The sequence below is a fragment of the Rhyacophila brunnea genome, unplaced genomic scaffold, assembly GCF_057557595.1.
Source record: "Rhyacophila brunnea isolate RB1 unplaced genomic scaffold, BYU_Rbru_1.0 scaffold_16, whole genome shotgun sequence".
Taxonomy (NCBI): domain Eukaryota; kingdom Metazoa; phylum Arthropoda; class Insecta; order Trichoptera; family Rhyacophilidae; genus Rhyacophila; species Rhyacophila brunnea.
In genome coordinates this window covers 4685038-4706947 of record NW_028232816.1, presented here as the reverse complement: position 1 = coordinate 4706947, position 21910 = coordinate 4685038, and the positions used below count along the sequence as shown (strand labels likewise).

Sequence of the window (21910 nt, the reverse complement as noted above, 5' to 3'; positions counted from 1 at the left end):
TAAAATAATTAATGTACTTAATTGCGTGCAAAGACATTAAAGTATAAAGGAAATAAATATAAACATTGTGAAGAAATAATACAATTAATTAGAACTGTTGTAGAAAATGCATTCATGCTTTTTCTTTTGGCGCTATACCAGTGTTTTCAAAATTATGGTACGCACACCTCTGAGAACATACCAAAGAGTTGAATGGGTACTATTTTATTATTAGTAGTGTGTATAGTATGCCAAAAATACTATTATTTAGCATTTCTGTACTATTTTCAGAAAATAAATACCGTATCTAGCTGAAAAAGTTCCCTGATCTGACCCTGAAGGGAAAACTATAGCTGCTCAGAACATGAAAATAATAACATGAAGACTCATAACTTATTGTCAAAAGTCATTTACGCTGATAAAGTTTATGTATTTAAAAAGGTTCTAGCATATCGGAAGATTGGTAAACACTGGATTACAATCATTCAAAGTCTTAATATTGAGTGATGCCAATATTAATATTATTTAATAATTACTCTTTCAAATGACATTCTTGCTAACGTCAAGAATAGGTACAGACGGGCATCTTAAAAATATCAAAAATTAAGCTTACGAATGGATACCATTTGACACTCGTCCACTTTTTGTTTTCTATGTGTATGAAATTATCAGTAAGCATAAATCTTATTAGTATATGCTCATATTCGTGAATACGTGTCTCCTGAATACCCACTAAGCCAGTTCACGGCACATTAATTTCGAACATCATATTTAACGACCTGTGAAAAATTACTAATACTCGACAACTATATTTTATTATTAATTAACGATTTTTATCAACTTTTCAATGCAACTCGAAAATTGAATTAGTCTGGTTCAAATCCATGCCAATGGCTTTAGGAATTAATTTTATAATGCTCTAATGAAAAATTATTAAAATCCACAATGTCAAATTGTCAATTTACTTATAATCAATGAAAAAATTCACTTTATTATTATAAATTTTACCATAAGTACAAATCTTCTAAATGCATGGTAGATACCTAATGAATCTATTGTTTATAGTTTCCTTTTAATAATTTTATTGTCAGATAATATACAATTTTTTTCCATTCTAATTACATACTATCATCACTGTTCTGGCAGAAGACACTAAATCGAAAAGATGACATATTGAGTTAGTTATACCAAAATGTTCCTTATTTCAAACTTTACCGTCTGGAAACCCTCTTAATAAATAAACATTTTTATTTTAAAGTCATCCTTTTTACGATTACTTAATAAACTCACATGATAGACCATTTCAAACATTTTAACAACTTCAAAATCAAATTACTCAAAACAAGTATTCTCCAGTTAGTGTGTTCTGCCAGAACAGAGACGATATTTTGTTTCACTCTAATCATAATTTTTAGTTTTATTTTGAATTACCGCAACTTAGAAAGTCGATTTAAAAACATATATTTAGCAAAATAATCTATCTGTTGTGTCAATAATAATGGGTTTTCTTTATTCCTTTATTCTTTTGTTATGTTGTAGAAGATAAATCCTGTAGAACCCTTTTATAGAATTGTTTATGATTTCAAATATTTAATTTTATGGTTACCATAAAGTTCTTTGAGGCAGTGTTTTTATTACTACTTATCTAATTTATTCTTCATGTAAATGAAATATTGCATGTTATAGCCACGTTAACTATACATTCTTTCAGTGAAATTTTCATTGTAAGAATGTCAGTATTAGGGCAATGGGAGAAAATTTCAGGGAATTATTGACATATTTTATTGAGAGGAATATTTTAACAGTACACAATCCTGTTATCAATTATGACGAGTCATGTAACAAACTAAATCTGTGCTGAACATTTGTAGCCAAAGAATTAAATATTGCCAGTTGAATAATATATCTGAATGCTTGTTTTTTATTAATTTTAAGAGACCAAATTATTGTTGTACAAATAAAACTATCGCTCAAGTAACGCATGATTATGAAATATTAATAAAAAAAATTTATTACTGGTATGACTGTTTCTAGGGGTGTTTTATTTGTAGAGGTATCACATTCTTTCAAGATTATTACAAAATTAATCGCAAATAAATGTCTATTATAATTATTATCCCATTGCAAAATTTGATAGCATTATAAATTATTTATAGATGTATCTATGTTTTTCATTTGTCTTTTCTGTACATGGTTTGCATATAGTTCTCTGAAAATTCTTTCAAAAAAACATTAGTACATTAATGTCTATTTAGTCGAAGAATTAACAGATGCCATTGTTTTTTTCTACAATTAAGCCTTTAATGCCATATAAAAACCCCTGATAATTTTATACAATATGTTTCTTAGTTAAAATTATTAGTGTAAAATGAACTAGAATTTATAATATCCCTAGAAACATCTACCATAGACACTACCATTCCATTCAAAGAAATATTAGATAATGTAGTTTATTTTTTATTTTGTTTAAAATGGTAATTTCATAATAACTACCTATATTAGAAAATTAATTAAAAATATGTCTGAATGCTGTATTGGCCATTTTGTTTTTTTACATATTTCAATGTTCCATAATATGCATTTTGTTTCATTTTGTGTCTAATTTTGATTATTACACTACTTCAATATTACTGAAATAAAAAGAAAATATTTATTTGATGACATTCAAACATTCTCAAACACATGACCAAATTAACAGTGAAATTTCTATAAAATTTCAGTTCACAAAAAACATGTTCACACCTATAAAAAACAAATTAAACATTTTAATCAATCAAAAAATGCTTTTTAAACTAGTCATTAGTCATATCTATTTAAATTGTTACATAAAAAATATTTACAATCTTGTTAAGTTGACATACTTATTAAATAAATATTTTCTTTTATTTATTGTCTTTTATTTTGTGTCGAGTTTACATGTTGTCATAAATAAATCTATACAATCACAGATCTCTCTGTGTTAATTACAAACAATATTTTAAAAAAATAGCTATCACAACAATTAATCGATCAAAAGGAATAATAATTCAAATATTGTTTATAACATATTGACCATTTTTCGTTCAATGTCGCACCATTTATTACTTATTTAAATGTGAATTTTTCAGTGTTATAGATTTTGTGAATTATGTTATGGTTACATAGTAATATGATGTTATAAAGTCATAAAGTTTTCTATTTACCTAGTAATTATCACAGTAGAAAACAATTATGTATGAATACATATAATAAACACTACACGTTATTTCAAAATAAATAAAAAAGTCATTGATCTAATAAAATTAACATATTGTTAGTTTATTTTTTCCATGGTGAGGTAATTTTATACAAAATTGAGTAGGTAGCTTATTAATTTTATACAACTATATGTCGTTTTTTAAATTTGAATTAGGAATTACAATCTCAGACAGAATTTTAAATCCCTGGATCCTAGAACACTACGAATTAGTCCTTTTTTTTAATATTCTGACCAGCTAATTGAAAAGTTGGCTCTCTTTACGGAAAGCCTACCGACAGATTTTAGAAACGTCATCGGTGTCTATATCTGAAACCATCCAATCACCACATTTTGAGCATAGACAACCATGGGAAAGCCGCTATTATTATAAAGATCATTTACAATGTATAAAATTCAATCATTTTAAATTAATAAAATTCGCCGTTTTCAAAAATCAGTATAGCATAATAGAGTTTGCCAATGCGTTTACCGATGACGTTTCTAGAATCTATCGGTAGCTCGCGGTAGGCTTTCCGTAAAGAGAGCCGAAAAGTTTTATATGTGATACTTTACTTAGAGTAATGAGGTTTTTACCTTCTTTTATTGTATTAAATTACTATTTATAAATGATAACAAAGTACAAAACTCGAATCAATTAGAATGAAAAATTTTGAGTATATTTGTATATTTTTAGACTGATTTAATGAGAAAATAATGATTTTTTTTATTTATGTAGTTCACAAAAATATACCTATTATTTAAAGTGAAAATCATGTGAAAGTTAATCTCCAAATCCAGGGATTCCTGCTTTTATATGATCATTATTCTAAGATTCGTTGCAAACTCTAGTTTCAATACATTTTATTAAAAGTTATATTACGTTACACAGTTAAATAGCTCAAGACATATTTTATACAGAAAACATAATAGACAAGTAAAAATAGATGTGTCCTATGCATTTGAATATCTCTTCTTTCCGCTGTGCTTGTTTCCAAAAACTTTAATTTTGCCAATATTGCTTTTCTATTCTTTTGCTTGCGCTGCATGCCATTTTTTTACCCCACTAATACTTTACAATGTTACAGACATGTTATTTTATAATTATTCATAGTTAATACCATACTGTTAAATACGGTCTATTTATGAAGTTTGAATGAGTGCAAAACTTTGATATTCCACTTACGTGAGGTCATTTGTTTGTTGTTTTAGGGCTTCACCAAATAAAATTGATATTGATGTAATATGAAAGATGTCGAAAAAAACCTTGTACAGAGATGTACAAACTTGTACAAACTCTGCGTTTTTTTTCTTCCATACAAAAATGGCACTTACATCAAACTGAAGTTGCCATCAGTAATTTCCGCAGTGAAATCACAAAAGGCTCCATCTGGAAAAAAATCAACGTCTTTGTCTAATATTCACATTGTGCTAATGAAATAAAATTGAAAACCTAACAGAAAATCCTAACTACGACTGGTAGCAATGGTTCTTGTGAGCATAGTAATTCATCAGATAAAATCTGTGTGCAAAAGGAAAAGAGAGATAAGTCTTAAAAATGTAATCTTTAAAATTTGTTGTTGATTTATTCCAAATTTACTATAATGCATATTATTGAGAAAAGGGATAAGTTGGATCAACGCCAGCGCATCTGAATTATTACTAAATTCCATACAGAAATATACAAGTTCCCGTACAAAGCCGTCCAAAACTCAATCTTCTTTTGGCTCTCCTGGAAAATAGTGATTTTAGACTTATCTCCGTTTTCTATTCATACAAACGTCATAGAAATACCTTATATTATTATTTATGGTATAATGTTCAAAATAAATAAACATGGCAGACACAATGAACACATTTCAAACATTAATTTATCATATTACTTAATTACACCTGTTTGTTTTGTTTTGTTTGTTAATAACATTGTATTATTAATGAAGGCAATATTCTTTCATTAATAATTTAAAAAAATTGACAATGAAAAAATATGTCTATTCTTTGACCGTCACCTCGGACAGTTAGCCGTTGACTGACGTGGAAAGTATTCAGAATACCTCCAATATTGTCAGTCAACCCACGGTATATAATTATGTTATAAATATGTTTTGACCGGACATTTAAAATACATTTAAGCTTTCAAAATGTCACATAAATAGATGTGGGAGAGACAAAATTATATCAGAGTCTGATTCATGTTTCTCAAATTAACTTAATATTTAGCTGTCAACATAAGAATGACAAATATTATTGCGGCAATACTTTGGAAAGGATATTTAGAAAGAAATAATTAATAAAAATATATTATATTAAAAGTATATAAGAAGAGTTTGTGTAATCTATTTTTTATTCAAAATATTTATTGCATACACATAAAATGCATTTTATGTGTAGTTGAAAAATTAAGTATACTTATATTACAATATAGGTGAATCGCAAATTGGCATTAATGTATTTGACATGTCCATTATAATATTGAAATGTTGTATGGGAGTGCATGTCCTAGTCAGGGCCCCAACAACCTGATACAGGCCCTTAGGCTAGGATCTCTAGTGGCCTATCTTTAATGTTATAGGCAGTGTAACACACTACATTAACGTTTTTCAAATTGTTTCAGGTCAAATTAAGGGTGCCTATTCAGTGTGTTATAAGTGATTTTTTTCTATTTTCAATTCACGTACTTAAGGCGTTACTTCAGCTGGGGCACGGTCTAAAACGATCGTGACTACGCGATGCGAAGATTGTGTAAACGACGCGTGCAGAACAAAACATAATTTGTCATAAAAATTCAACATATGTCCATTTAATGTTATGTTTATTGTTCTATTAGTAATACTAATAATATATTCATTAGTTCAATATAGTTGAAAATTATTTGCCGTTTCACTGAAGTATGCTCTTAAATCATGGAGTTGTTGAGTATCGACACACAATAATCAAAAATTACATCGCACAATCATATAATTTGAAATTTTAACGGTCATGAAGTGTAATTTAGTCAAAATCAATTATCTCAAAAAATAAATCAACAACACCACACCCGCACCTCCTTTTTTGGGTTTCTCTATCTCCATCTATCAGTGAATGTTTCAGATTGATAGCATCATAAACCAAAAGTTTTATGGGAATACCACGTTTGTAGTACCAGAAAAAGATAAAACTCAAACTACTACCAACAACGTAGAGTATAAGATATGCAAGTTTCATTGGTGTAGATTCTAGACTACTAGTTTTTGATTTATAATCGAACAAATGGAAACGGACAGATAGACATATCGTTCAATTTTATGAATATATATAGACACTAAGATAGATGTTTGATATAAATAGATAATTACAAATCATTGTTTTTTCATATAGGAAAGGTATATTATTAATATATATATTTTAGTTATATATTAGTAATGTGTATTCGAATTACTTGCAGCCAATGGAAGAGGTGTCATCGATCTATTTGGAAGGAGCTCTGCCGCACCAGTCCCGACTACTGGTGGCTGAATCAGAAACCCACAGGGAGGATTCGGACGAAGACTTAGATGACAAGGATAAACCGGTTAGTCTTATACTACCAATCGCCCACTACTAAAATGGACTGATTCGTATTATTAATTCATACTATTGTCCATATTATTGTACAAATCATTGACGCAGAATTTGTTTGATTTCTAGGCAACCACGCGAAAATTATATCGTATTTTTTATGTAGAGTGTATTTGTCACAATGTTTATTTGAAAAATTAATACAGTTTGGGAAGGTTCATTTGGACAATAGCAGCCGGTGCTTTACGAGCACTAGATAAAACTAAAATATTTTTAATAATAAAACTAACCCGTTAAATACCAGGAGGTATTAGAATGGTGGTACCCGAGGGGCCACGAATGTCTATGAAAAAATAAAACCTTAGAACCTTCATTATTTAGAAATATATTGAAAGTACAGTCGAACTTGGTTATTACGAAGAAGATGGGACCGACTGAATTTGCTCATTATAAGCATTACTCGTTATATCGTTATATAACATTTTTTGCGCAACATTCTATTTAAGCATAGAACATAAAAAATATGAAAACCATCATAAAATTCCCTGAAACAAGCATGACATTCATAAACTACAAAAGAAGTTGTTTATTGTAATGAAGTGCTGAGCCGCCGGTGCTGGTAGGTACCTACTGACTTCCCAAAGCTTGGATTTTTTACATGCAATATCAACCATATGCGTGGATACTTTTTCAATATTGTCGGCGAAAACACCAATTAGGTATCGACACATTAACAGTTTTACTCGGTATACCCGAGAAGTAGCTCGTTATAAAAGTGAATAAATGTATGGAGAAAATCATAAACTAAAATGTTAACGAATGTTTCCTCATTACATCGGAGATCTCGTTATTTCAGTGATCATAATAACCAAGTTCGACTGTATATCATAAAGACTATTACGATATACAATGTCACCAAAAATACATGAGATGGCAGTATATAGTGTAGATACAATATGTTTATTTATTTAAAACAACCAACCGGGGTTAGTGTAGTGAGTGTATACACACTCATATGGCCGGCCTTGCTTGCACAGATTTGTTGAGTGCGTAAACGCGCTTGTGGCATACGTCCGGCTAAACTATTCAATATATTGTATACTTATCATTTTCAGATTGTTCTAAGCGGAAAGATGACTCTCTCACTAATCAACGATGAATCTGCAAAGACAACGCCAGAAAGAGATAATGGTAAACTACCTTTTAAACCGTACTCGTAATTAATTCATAATTTTATACCAGTTTTCATAATTCATAATTTTACATTTTCGTGTATAAAAAAAATTATTGATCTTACGATTGTCTATTAAATTTGTCACTCTTCCAATATTCTTCAGACAGTATTGATTTCAATGTTGGTATTATGTTTCTTTCAGCCGTCATCGATGATTCATTACTGGATTTAGACGATGATGAATTTGCCACGGCCAGTGCTGCCACCGCTCCAAAACAAACAGCTGAGGTAAGAAGATACTCATACACGCTATAGGGTTTATAATATATTGTATCTGAGACCGGATAATATGAGTAACATTATGCTTTTAATTGATTGGAAGATAACAAAGGAACTTAACTTACATATTCTCTCTTTAAATGACTTAATCAATTATGATTGTTTTTGAATTCAGGACGAAGCAGAGGCGAGTGAAGAAGAGGAGGAAGTGGAAGATGAAGAAGTGGAAGTAGAAGAGATTGAAGTTGAAGAGGAAGTTGAAGTCGAAGTGGAAGTAGAAGAGGAAGTGGAAGTCGAAGTGGAAGAGGAAGTAGAAGTTGAAGAAGAAGAAGAGGAGGAGGAAGAAGAAGAGCCGTAATCGTTGAACATGTTCTCTTTCTCCCATTTTATTTTTCATACCAAAAGTGTCTCCTTAAATTAATATGCCGTTTTATTATTGTTATATCTCACAACCGACTTCATTGTTAATTTCAATTGACTGATCATCATATTTTGTGGCAACTTACGGGAACAGAATTGATTATTTTATCAAACCGGATTGAATTTTAAATCATTTTGAAATGCTACTACTTCATACATAAAGTGCAAAACTTTTTAATTTGCACCTGCGTTATAACTATGGTCAGTGGCACATAATTTATTGGTGACACCATGACGCAACTCCTGCATTGGTTGCACTCAATACCATCTCCCATACGTGCAAAATGCTTTAATTGCTACAATATTTATAATGCAAACACAGTATATTAGAGGTAAACCAATAATGGGCATTAAAATGGACCTAATATATTACTGTTATTAATTAATCTTATGTAGACGAATCTTTGAACCAACTTACCAGAAATAACTATCGACTAATTGAACTTCAAATTATAAATTCAACACATAAATTCTGTGTGCTACAGTAAAACAGAGGTAAATCTTAAAAATAAGTTGAATATGCCCGATTGAAGTAAGTAAATTACACTCAAAATTATATAAGTTCACATGCCTACATAAGGGTCCAAAACTTAATCTTTTTTTGGCTTACCTGTAAAGTACTGATTTTGGACTTTTCTCCCTTTTTCTTTCGCAGTCCTAAAATTGACAAAAAGTCATGTTGACATGTTTAAAAATATATGACGTCGAACCTTATAATTGATTACTTTGAAGTGGTTTATGAAAAGTTTCCCGTTACCCCACCCAGTTGCAATTATTTCTGAATAAGCTTTTAAAAACAGTATTTAAAAAATTGTTTTAGTTAAATCTAGCTTCCTTTCCATGATAAGGTTGCGGAACCTAACAAAGGCAATGTGCCAAATTATTTAAAATGATTGTATTTATTAACTATTTCCAACATTTTAATGTCTCAATATTTCATTGTTTCATAATATTATGTAGTTTATTTATTTTCATTGATTGTTTTTAGTTGAAGAGTATGTCAGGTTATGGTTGTCATTATTCGCTTTTTAAAGATTGTGATATGTTTTTTTTGTAATACTAGGCTATTACGAATGATGAATGCTTCCATTTTACGTAAAACCTTTGTTATAATTTTATTATAATGCTTAATTCTCTGAGAACACTTCTAAATACTAGCAACATTTTTTTTTTTTTTTTAATTTTTAAAGCAGTAAGTATAACCCAAATTTTAAAAGCCATTCATATTTACATTTGGGTCGTATAGGTAAATTAGGAATATTTTTCTAATTATTGATAAAATCAGTAGCAAATTTATGCGTTTATGTGATCATTGTTATTGTAGTTAATACGTATATAATTTTTGAAAGACATTAGATGCAGAAAGGGATGAAGTAATTATATTTATTTCTATCGGCACTAACAACTGTTTGCCAATTAATTCTGCTTCCATAGATAAGACTCGGTGTAACTGTGCCAACAATAATTTTATAATATTCATAATTTATTTTACACGATAATAATTTAATTTCTAATTATTTTTTGTTCCTCAAAGTCTTTTATCTATCTATCATTATATTAAAATAATTCAACAATTTCACAATGTAGGTACTATCTATAATGCAGCAGAAAAAAATATTCAGTATACTTGATCAATTTCTCACAGCATTAATACCTATGAATTACATTAAGTGAGGAACTGAGGACTAAAGCGATCCAAACGCACAGGTAATCAAATTGAATAAATCGATATGCAATAATAAAATCTACATTTTAGAAATGAGGACTGATTCTCAATTAGACATTATTTAATTATCTAACTATTTTTTTATTCAACGAATAATTCACAAGATTTAAAAATCAAAATTCTTTTATTGAACATACGTAATTTGAAAACAAGGAATACAAAAACCGATTGCCAATTTGTAACGCAATTTGGCAACCGCTTGAGAGTGTCTAAGAACCATTAGTTAAAATTCATCACAATTAAATAAGATACCTATAGCATAGTGGTCAGTGCACGTGGGTGCGATTTCTGAGAGACATACGTTCGAATCCTGCTGGGTGTTATATTTTTTTCAAAAAGATTTTTTCTATTGGTTATTTATTTAATATAGTGTTTTCAAATTATGTATAGACATATGTATTAAAAATAATGATAATATAAATTCTATATATTTATTTATCAAAACATTAAAATTAGATACATTGCTATCATAAATATACATATATGGTCAATTGGTGTGTTGTAAAAAGGGCAAATCAACCACTTTGGCGAAATCGCGGTTTTAATGAAAAAAAAATATGTACCTCCTCTAGCTTTGTTGTGTAAAAACGGCGAATCTATATCTCCGCAGAAAAGTACTTAAAAACGATAATCGCAAGGGCGAATATCCACTTAGTATTCTTTTTAAGCTTTATTATAAACTTGTTAGACATTTATAATCATCCACAGATAATTAACAAATAAATGTCAAAAGTAAAAAATCCTCCTGTAAAATACCATTTTGGTTAATTCGCCCTTTTTACAAAACACCAACGATATGTGGTGGTGTGAAAACTGCTCCTAACTAATTTTTTTTACTAAGTAATAAACTTAATATGTCACTTGTCAAAAAATTCTCAGCACCTCTGTTTGTTTTTCTATTCTCAAATTTTTAGGGCTTATTAAAATTTTCAAGTCAATTCTCTAATATAATATACCTATTCGTTATTTATTGTATTTAAATTTTTAAATTTCCAAACTGTATGTATCCTGTAACGAAACATTGTTGGAATTAATGTTTGAAAAAATATGCAAGAATTTATGTGTGTAATTAAGAATAAAGCATTTTAGTGATACTAACTACAAGGGTAAAAAATATAATGTACTCATTACTATTATTATATTATAGACATAGCCATTTCATTCACGCGAGTCACATTAGAATAGAAGAAATCAATATTATTTTTGCTGCACTTTTTCATATTAAATATTACTTACTATATTTTTCAGTGATTGAATGTATTCATTTTGTTTGTCCAAATGTTATTTTGTATATTTTACTTTATTGTCTATGTAAATGTTGCCGTTTATTTTTATTGTACCATTTATACAAAACTAAATATCGTGTAATATAGGTATTACGTAAAAAATTAAATTATCATCTACTAAAAGAATCACTTGTATTTTTATTTAACCGGATCACTGCCAGAGACAAGATATCTCGGTTCTTGTCGGTTTACAGGAAGCCAGCCGCAAACAAATTTTGAAAATAGCCGTTATACTGGATTATTTGTTGGGTTAGGTTTTCATTCTCGAATTCATGAATGTTGCCAAAATCGGCTATGAAAATTTGCACGGTTCCCGCCTGGATTCCTGTAAACCGACTTATACCGATATTTCATATATATCGTTAGTATTAATACTATTCCAACTGATTTTAAAATAGAACTCATACTGACATTTATCCAAATATATCCTAAACCCTATTTTTAACAATAAATTGACACTTCCTACGTAAACGGTCGGAACTGTGTTTTTTTCTATTTTGACTTATTGCCTTTTATTAAATAATTTTTAAGATAAAACAATGATATCGAAAAAAAAAAACAAAAATTCAATCAATATTTTATAAGCATAACTAAAAAAATTACAAATACAGCATTTAAATTAACGTTGTGGTGTCATTAAAATTTATTAAAATCATACTACTGAAAAGTTAGCATTTTGCAGTTCCAACCTTATAAGTAGGATGTGTTAATATTAATTGGTGAGTTAAGGGGGGACATGTTCAGCGTAGGTCAAAATGGAGCTTTTGTTCTATTTTCAAAGCATGATCCTGGACATACCTTAAACGTTGTAGATAATCTATTTATAAAATTTTGAAGCCTTATTATCCATTATATTTATTTGAAACATTTGATGACTGCATAAAGTATTTTTATTACATAAAATAGTATTCTTTTAAACCTTTCGTTCTAATGTTTTAGAATATAGTCATATTTCGGTACATAACTGTGCAGTGGTGTTAAGATTTTTTACATTTATTAATTTTTAAACGCATTTATAAAACCATCAGTTCATGTTCAAACACGCGCGTTAACACGATCTTACTCCCTACTTCAATTTTAGTTTGTCAATTTATGGCTATGACCGTATGTTGTAGCTTAACCACTAGGGTATGACAAAAGAACATGGATTTACTGCTGACAATACAATACGTATTATCACGGCCATAACCCATATGTAAACATGTATTATCCTGCAAATTGCAAGATTGTATGCATGAATCAAAAAAGTTCAGAATTTTCAGACGTCAATTGGACCGTGCAATATCTGCGCCTGCGCAGTAGAACGATAGAACTACACCACACTCATTTTGAGGTTAACCAATTTTCATGACCTGTCAAATAGTACCATCAAATGTTAACATTGCGTCTCACTTACTCTTGAAGAATGCAGTAAACACTTTTACATGTAAACAGTTATTATCGCGATAATTTAAAATACACACTACTTATTGGCGCAAGTAAACCTATGCATGTGTACAGGCGGTATAAGTACATTGGAATGGATCTGCTGTATAGGGGATTTAGGTGAATAATCCATTGTAAAAATGTTAATCAATACTTCATGGAATCCGGTTTTATTTTAGATAAGAAATAAAAAACAATCTTGCATGTTTAAAATTTTTTTTTTATATACACATTTCCTCGATATTTTCACATTTTTTCATTAATAATAACAAAATTATTGTAGATAGCAAACCAATAAGGTAATAAATATTATATTTGATATATCTACATATTCATTATAAGCATAGAGTGAGTGTGTTTGCTATCCGTGGCATAATCAGAAATAGTTGAGAATGGGGGGGGGAGGGGTAGCAATAATAGCTATGCACCCCCCTCTGATCTTGCCATTACAATAATTGTAAGTATCGTAGACAGTTCTAAATAAATGAGTTTTTTCATACACTTCCATTTATTTGATCAGTATATTACAAAAGTGCACCCAATAGCATTTCTATTATTTTTAAAGCTTTTATGACTGGAAATATCTGCACAACAAATAATTCAAAATGGCACCAATTATAGATTGCCAACTTAAAAGGTCACTTCAATATACTGTACAGACCTACAAACTTATCTGAGGAATGGGATGGGGGAGCCACTGATGAAAACTACCCAATCAAGACTCGTAACTGGACAAAATCTTACATTCAAATGGAATTTTCAAAATGGTGTCCTATGGTAGTCTGTAGTTCCATTTTTGGCCATTCTAGAGATAAGTTTGTAGGTCTGTACAGTATGTATTGTAAATGAGTTACCTATTGATTTAAAGTTGGCAAACCTTCATAGATATGAATTATTACATTTTTCACTATTTGACAGGTTAGGTTAGGTACCAAAAATTAGCCACATTGGTGTCTCCTATGTTATGTTTGGCATGCCAAATTTGAATTCTGGTGTTTAGTGGTAAAAAGTCAGGAAAACAAGATGACAGCAAGAATGCACTAGTGTCACGACAGGTTATTTTTCTATATTTATATGATGGCAATTTTATTTAGAAGGTTCGACAAGAAAGAGAGGCATATTACTTGATGGTTCGACCAAATTGAGGACACTACAGACGTATTGCAGATATCACCAGTGAAATAAATAATGAGAGTAGCTTTTAAATGGGGGCCACGATCGTTAACCAAGAGGAATATAACAAAGCTATATCATTTAGTGAGGTGTGCAGTAACTTTTGAATGAAGAAGTGTAAATTTTTTCGAAGTTGAAAATACTGACCAAATAAATACAAGTCTCTCTTCTTCAACACCAGTCCAATTAAGCATCAGCGGGATCGGTCGTCCAGTTTCTAGGGCGCTCTTTCACCAAGCTAAAATCTATACGACGAGCCGGTGTGCTGAAGGTGCTTTTATTCACATCCGGGAAAAATTCCCATCCCGTCAAAACAGAATTCTTCTTCGCCATCGCCAGGACACCAAACACCATGCCCATGACGAACCCTCTGGCTACTGACTTCTGCCAAGCTCCGAAAATTGATCCGGCAGCCACTCCGCCGAGGAAGTAATTTTTCTCGTCGTCTTTGCCTCTGATATTAGTGGCCAGGTACGTCGTCGACGTGAACGCTGCCGCCATGCCGAGGAAAGGTCCGGTGAAGTAGATATAACGACCGAGGATGGATCCCAGACCCTTCGGATGGGAATACAGCGCGACGTCGTAGGAAGAGATCACCAGTCCGCTGACGCCGGCGAGCGACATCGTATACGCGAGTTTGGGGAACAGCTCCTTTCCGTCGGGGGCATCGAAATACCCGAATTTTAAAAACATTTTGTCGGCGCGCTCGTTCATTATCGGATAAGTCGAGTGACAGCAGTTACACAACAGAGAATTTTGCTTTCGAATGTTGGCAGTGGTATATTGTCTATGGTTGGAAATCTGTGTCAAAGTCCAACAGTATTGCCATATTATTGACACCGAATTAGAGTACGCTCTCCGAGAATTCATTATAGTACCTACGCTCTGCCTTCAGTTTAAAATATAGCCCGCATAGGACTATAAGACGTATTATACTTATAGCATAGCGTAAATATATGAGGTTTTTACAAAGAGAATAGGTACTTTAGAATCGACGATTTATTCACTGAACTATGCAATGAAACTTATTCTTAATATAACAACATTATTGCAGTTTTAGTATTCCGTGTCAAAATAACTGTGATCAATATACGGTGAAAATGTTTGAATCTAAAAAAATACCTAGATTGGAATTAAATTTTTTTCTGACGGTAGTTTATTATTTTACTCTATTATTGAGTAGTTTAGGTTGGTCGCCTGCGTCGCTTGTCAGTGCGGTGTCAAAAACCCAACCTATCAAAAATGGCGGCGGACGGTGACGAAGCGATCGGCGATCAGGAAAAAGTGAGAATCGTGTCGGATTTTATTCTGCATTCGCCGCCAGGCGAATTCAACGAAGTGTTCAATGACGTGCGAGTGCTCCTGAACAACGACGCGCTGCTGAAGGAGGGCGCGAGCGGAGCCTTCGCTCAATACAACAAGGACCAGCTGACCCCCGTCAGAGTGGAGGGCTCGGACTTGCCCGCCCTCGTCACCGACCACAATGAGCTGGGCGCGGGCCGTTTCTTCGACCCGCGCACCAGGCAGTCCTTCAAATACGATCACCTGCGGAAGGAGGGCTCCGAGTTCGAGCCCCGCGAACCCGAGGCGGCCGCGGAGCCCTGGCGCTCCGCTCTGGACGAGGAGATCACGGCTTATGCGGCGGGCCACTACCGACACGGGGCGTGCGGGGTGTTCGCGCGCGCTCTTGAGTCGGGCGGCGTATCGCTGGTCGCCTGCATAGAGGACCACCAGTTCCAACCGAAGAACTATTGGAACGGGCGGTGGCGCAGCGTGTGGTCGGCTGCGGTCGGGCCGGGCGGCGGAGGTGAACTGCGCGGCGTGCTCAAGGTGCAGGTGCACTACTACGAGGACGGCAATGTGCAGCTGGTGAGCAGCAAGGAGGTGCGGGCGCCGCTGCCGGCGTCGTGCACGGGGGCTGGCGGGGAGGTGGCAGGGGCGCGCGAGCTGGTTCGACTCGTGGCGGAAGCGGAGGCGGCGTACCAGGCGGCCATCTCGGAGAACTACAAGACGATGAGCGACACAACGTTCAAGGCGCTGCGGCGGCAGCTGCCCGTGACGCGCACCAAGATCGACTGGACCCGCATCGTGTCGTACAGCATCGGCAAGGAGCTGAAGAGCCAATGATGGGCGGGGGCGCGCCGAGCCCCGCCGGCCGCCGCCGCCGCCGCCGCGTGACGCGCCACAACCGGGGGTCGCCCGTCGTCGTAAATGTAAATAATCACTATATAAGTATGAATTCTGTTCAAATATTTAACGCGCCTCCCGACTTCTTTTCCCGTGCTCTTCATTGATTTGTTCAAACGATTCGATTCGGTTCTCCCTTCGACGGGACCCAAGTTTTTTGTTGCGTCGGTGTTCTGTGTCGTACGAGCGAAGCTCTCGAGAGGAAGCGTCGCGGAGCGCCATTCTGATGCATTTCAAAGTGAGGCGGAGACGGTCGACGCGAGCGCGCCCTCGCCCGGCCCATCCGTGTTACGTTTTACTTATTTTTATATTGAACCCTTGCGGAGTGTTGTTTTACTTATCCGCAATGGACAACGAGAGTATTAATTCTATGTATGGGAAATTTCATTTTAATAAATTATATTAAAATGTTACCGGCCGTGTTTCAATCATTGCTGCCTTCTGGTGGCATCCGCAAATAATCCAGTGATCTTTTGTATCAGTGACCGTAACAAACTATGTGAACCGATATCCTATCAGCTAATATCGTAAATACTAATTGAATCGATCAAGGACCAAATATATTGTGCAAAAGAGACAAAAATTAGAACATATTTTATAAATATTTAAGCTTCAACATAAAATAACTAATTTCAAAGAGGATCCACAAAGTTTGTCACTAAATTATGATTAACATTTTATATCCACCAATTACAAACGATCACTGTGTTATGGTTTGCTACAATCTCTTATCAGATATATTATGAATCACCTCTACCAGCACGATAATTACTCAGACTGCAAATACTGGTTCCCTTGATAACACCATTCCACTAAACCTAATCAACGTTTGCGGGAAATTCAAGTTATCATATTATTATTGATAGATGATAAAATTATTGTGTATGTCGTGCATATAAAAATTAACTGCAGTGCTTACAAGTTATGAGATTAAAAATGAGTGCTTGGAAAACGTGTCTCCGAATATTAAGTATACCGTCGTCATGGAGCCAGACTGTTGTAAAAGAAAGGTCATAGTTGTAAGATAATTGAATCCAATGATTTTTTTTACCATGTTCGATTGTAAGAAAATTATATTGGAGGCGTCCACAGAGTTTAGGTTTTATTAACCACAATTAGCCACTTGCTCAATGCTGGTGTGTAGATATAAACATGTGATTTGACATAGGCTGACATGTTACCACTTGCCTTTTTTTGACCATGTCCGATCCTAATACGATCATATGGGCCTCCACAGAGTGGACGTTTGTATTAACAGATTTATGTTTTTACAAGAAATCAATGTTGGCTATTTGCTCAACCTATTAGGGCCACACTCTGACCCCATACACAAATTAAAAAACAATATGTGTATTTGTCTGACCCAGGATTCGAACCTGGGACCCACTACATGATAAGCCGATGCGTACGCCTAACCTAACCTAAACCAAACCATAAAACAATGAATAGAATATTTTCATAGAAGTAGTTAATAATCACACCCACCCCACGGTGGTCGCGCGGCTTAAGCGTTGAACTATCACGCCGTGGGTCTCAGATTCGAATCCTGGGTCTGGCAAGTACACATATTGTTTTTCAATTTGTGTGTGAGTCAGGGTATGGACCTAATAGGTTGAGCAAGTGGCTGACATCCATTTCTCCTAAAAAACAAAATCTGTTAATACAAACCTCTACTCTGTGGAGGCCCATATAATCCTATTAGGATCGGACATGATCGGAAAAAAAAAAAGTTAATTAAACTGAAATACTTATAGAGCCCAGAAACCACACTGATCCACCAATGACACCAAAACTGATATCTGACAATTATGTAGATATAGCATGTTAAAATTAATAAGTTGATAACACCAGAATGAAATTGAATTGAGATACAGCAGTTTTACCGTTAAATACTCAAAATTGCATTTTTTTCGAGTTGCTACAGCCTAATTCCTAAATGGCAATACCGTTTTTGTTTTTGCCAGTTCGTTTACTAAACTTCGGTTTAGCACAGCCTAAAATGATTATAAATCATCAATGATTGAAATGAAATTTAATCAACATGCTCTTCACTATAATATGCCTTGTCACCTGTAAGAAACTACAGGGCAAAGATTGCTTGAGTGATTCACACCCCTGTACCCTACTTAAAACATTCAAACTTACTCTATACTCGCTCGCACTTGTTCTTAGATTTTGTACTTGCCCCCTTTTTATAGAATTTTATTTTTGACTTTGAATTTAGTAACTCATTGCTTTTTTTGCTAGACGCTCATGGTTTACCACAAGCTTACCTGCGCATACCGGTTTGTATCTAGAAGCCCGTGTGTATGGACGGGTAAACTGTAGCTTGCGCAAACCGAAAAGTGCTGTAAAAGTGTTCCGTATTTTTTGCGCAAACTATACTGCGCAGGCAAATCACTGCAATCTAGCCAGCGCATTACTCATAATAATTGAGAAATTTTCTTCCCAGCTGTAGTATACAGTTGATTCTATCATTGTAAGGCCTCAGTGGTGGCGTTTTGCGGGGTCTGCGGCGTGCATGTTAAACAAGTGCCCACAATATGCATGCTCCACGCTGCAAAACACTGCCACTGAGGCCTTACGCTTGGTGTAGATGAAGTAGTTATCTATTCTCCAGATAATTGATATTCCAGTTTATCCAACACAAAGGAAAATATTCTAATTACGCAATTATCGTAATATTCATACTTAATTTCGCTGTTTGTGTTGAATGTTTATAGATTACAATCATGCCTGGAGGAAATGAGTCGTTAAAATATATCAATAATAATGGACCACTCAGCACTTGTCGGTAGTGCTAACCTCAGTTTTTTTCATTTTCGTGTTTCACTGCTCAGGATAATGTCTGCTTTAAAAAGTCTCCAGCGATTCCTGTATTCAACCATCCGTATATCTGAAAGTATCAAGATACTCGCAGTATCCTTCACTTAGTCGGACCATCATGTAGATTTTAGACAACCTACTTCTTCTACATATTGACCCTTCATTTTTCCGCTGATGAGCTTTTCCGAATCATTGTTTTCCCTTCAGGCTATGTGGGCAAAAGACTACAGTTCTTTTCGGCGACACAAGCTCAAACACAACATTTACTTGGGTATTTGCCGAGCCAGGACAAAGTCGCCTCTTCACTCTCAGCGTGATGAGAGACTGCTTGGTGCGCTCTCTTCTCTCCTCGTTGCTCCTAAAGTCATCCCACCGCACACCCAGTATCCTAATTATATCATTAATTATTTAATAAAAAACAGTCGAGTCAAAATAACCAAAAAGCAGTTACAGACTTTTACATAGGAGTGTCGGATATGATGAATTTGATCCCAACTTTATTATGGTTTTAATGTCACCTCGGCAAATTGAGAGTCAACCATACTCAATCAGCACCAGAATCCCTGGAATTAATTTTATATTAAAAGTTTAGGTACTAATTTTAATGTAAGAGAATAAAACACATTAAGCTATATTTATTCGCATTTAATTATGATTTTTAAAAAAACATTACATTATGAAATCGAATCGGATTCACAATATCGACTCATTGACTCGATTCAATCTTTGAGAGTCGTCATTCACACAACTCTTAACAAACTTCAATATTGTACTATACTTATTTATGTATAAATATTGTATAAAATATAAACATTATAAATCTAACAAGTACATAATTATAGTAATCAATAAGAATAGTATAAAAGGAGCACTTAGTTTCAAAAATCACTAAAATAATTTAAAAAAATCTTTCAAAACAACACAAAAAATTGGTGTCCAATAATAATTATTATAAATTTCGATACCAATTCAAAGTAGGTTTCCGAAATAGGTTCAGTGAGGTAAAATAAAATAAAGGTTCCATATATTCCTACGTTTTACCAACAGTATTTAGGTCAGGTTTCTTAACTACAGCTTGTATACTGAACTGCTTTGTATTTAAACACTTCTCTGGCAAACAAGCTTTATAACAATAATGCTGGTTTCCAGTAAATTAGTTCAAATACTGCGACAAAAATCATATAATCTCAATGATAGATGGCCTTGGAAGTATTACATGATTATTGAACTGGCGCCGTAACACTCAAATGATCGTAAAAACCATTTTAGTAACCTTCGCGACCAAGAGCTGCAAGAATATAAGTAACAAATCTATATCTTAACGATATCGCCCCAAAATAGTATGACTACGATTACCACTCATGTGGGGACTTATAGAATATTGATAAGACGATTCTTTTTGAGGAGTGTGTCCATCGGGGCGTTGCCAGACGGGTTTGTTGGCTTCCAATCCGTCGGGGACTTCCAAATCAATTTCCGAATCGATGAAAGTCCAATTATTAAATGGTTTCTGCAGTGATGAATCACTTTGCAAGTTCATATCTGAAAAGCGAGAAGAGATATTAAATCAATCAATAATTTAACTGAAACCTGATCCAGACGAAGATTCATCCGGGTGGAATGAACATTTGTATCAAACAGTGGCAAAGGGTGGAGGTAGTCTATTAAGATCAGCCATTAATAGTGCACACAGAACTTTGTCAGTCATACGTATTTGTTTTCATTGAAATGAGACTACAATTTATAGACGGTGTTGGTTAGTTTTTAAAATTCAATTAAACCCTGCGAAACCAAGCCATAATAAATAACAGTAAAAAAATACTAGTCCATAAATATCTAAAATTATGCAATTAAATCATACATAACTATGGATAGTTTATAGTTTGGTTGAGGCAGGGCTTAATGAATTTAAAAAAATGAACCAACAATAAATATGTGTAATATGTATGTACCTATTCTTAATCCAACGAAAACAAAATAAGTATGGATGAAGAGTGTGCAAAATTTTGTCATATCACCCAAAGTATACCAAAACTATTATTGTTTGGCTTAGGCAGGGTTTAATTAATTTAAAAAAAACTTACCAAGAACATCAGTAAATTGTAGTCTTGGTTCAATAAAAACAAATACATATGCATAACAAAGTGTAATGTGCACTATTTATGGCGGATCTTCACAGCCCACCCCCACCCTTCACTACTGCTATCAAAATATTCATAAATAGTTTGTAGTAGTCGCTTACTGTTAACATGGAATTTAATATTTGCACGCGCACAATATTGCCATTGTAAAATAATATAATAGGCATATGTACCTACATCTGTGCTAAATTTTGTATTAAGAATAGAAACTACTTACACACCATAATGTATTTTACAATACAATATGCTCACAGTTGCACAGAAGCATTGGCAGCGATGCAGAACAATGCAAATTTGCAATGTGCGTCAAGTTAATTTTTAAATAAAATTCATGTTTTTATTTGTACACATACAAGCTAATGAAATTTGTATGAGCAAACTCAGATGTCTCTGAACAGGGTCGTTTACAAGAACTCAAAGTGTGCGTCTGATTATATTAATAATTGGAAAATCATTTACTTGGTTGAATTAAATTTTACAATAGTATGTACAATATTAGTTCTACAAATTTCAACTGTAACATCATTCGATTATAGTCTTGAT

At 33.4% G+C, this 21910-nt stretch overlaps 5 protein-coding genes and 1 long non-coding RNA gene across 6 annotated transcripts in view; 3 read left to right on the top strand and 3 right to left on the bottom strand.

The window, feature by feature from the left end:
- RIC-3 (RIC3 acetylcholine receptor chaperone) overlaps positions 1–10203 on the top strand; it is a 57728-nt gene extending 47525 nt beyond the window's left edge. Inside the window, exons 11-14 of the mRNA XM_085943934.1 lie at positions 6618–6743; positions 7846–7921; positions 8107–8192; positions 8359–10203. Of these exons, the coding sequence (XP_085800060.1) occupies positions 6618–6743; positions 7846–7921; positions 8107–8192; positions 8359–8541 (471 nt within the window). The 3' untranslated portion in view covers positions 8542–10203. The remainder of the gene's footprint in view (positions 1–6617; positions 6744–7845; positions 7922–8106; positions 8193–8358) is intronic.
- LOC147074236 (uncharacterized) overlaps positions 1–21910 on the top strand; it is a 626724-nt gene that overhangs the window by 460404 nt on the left and 144410 nt on the right. The window lies entirely within an intron of this gene.
- LOC147074243 (uncharacterized) lies at positions 2731–5224 on the bottom strand. Its single transcript, XR_015070274.1, has 3 exons — positions 4988–5224; positions 3765–4583; positions 2731–3472 (listed from the first exon to the last, which is right to left on the bottom strand). It is a non-coding gene; the product is annotated as an uncharacterized LOC147074243 (long non-coding RNA).
- ND-B14.7 (NADH dehydrogenase (ubiquinone) B14.7 subunit) lies at positions 13240–14961 on the bottom strand. Its single transcript, XM_085943835.1, has one exon. The coding sequence runs from the start codon at positions 14925–14927 to the stop codon at positions 14400–14402; it is 528 nt and encodes a 175-aa protein (XP_085799961.1). The 5' UTR covers positions 14928–14961; the 3' UTR covers positions 13240–14399.
- Positions 15401–16813, top strand: cpa (F-actin-capping protein subunit alpha). The gene has a single exon (XM_085943834.1). It carries the CDS (start codon positions 15456–15458, stop codon positions 16338–16340), a length of 885 nt encoding a protein of 294 aa, XP_085799960.1. The 5' UTR covers positions 15401–15455; the 3' UTR covers positions 16341–16813.
- The window catches only part of LOC147074239 (murinoglobulin-2-like), a 50135-nt gene continuing 48628 nt past the window's right edge, over positions 20404–21910 (bottom strand). Inside the window, exon 26 of the mRNA XM_085943833.1 lies at positions 20404–20768. Coding sequence (XP_085799959.1) covers positions 20545–20768 — 224 coding nt within the window. The 3' untranslated portion in view covers positions 20404–20544. The remainder of the gene's footprint in view (positions 20769–21910) is intronic.

Bases quoted from the DNA above. Each gene is read 5' to 3' on its own strand.
- ND-B14.7 (XM_085943835.1), bottom strand. From the start codon at position 14,927: ATGAACGAGCGCGCCGACAAAATGTTTTTAAAATTCGGGTATTTCGAT.
- cpa (XM_085943834.1), top strand. From the start codon at position 15,456: ATGGCGGCGGACGGTGACGAAGCGATCGGCGATCAGGAAAAAGTGAGA.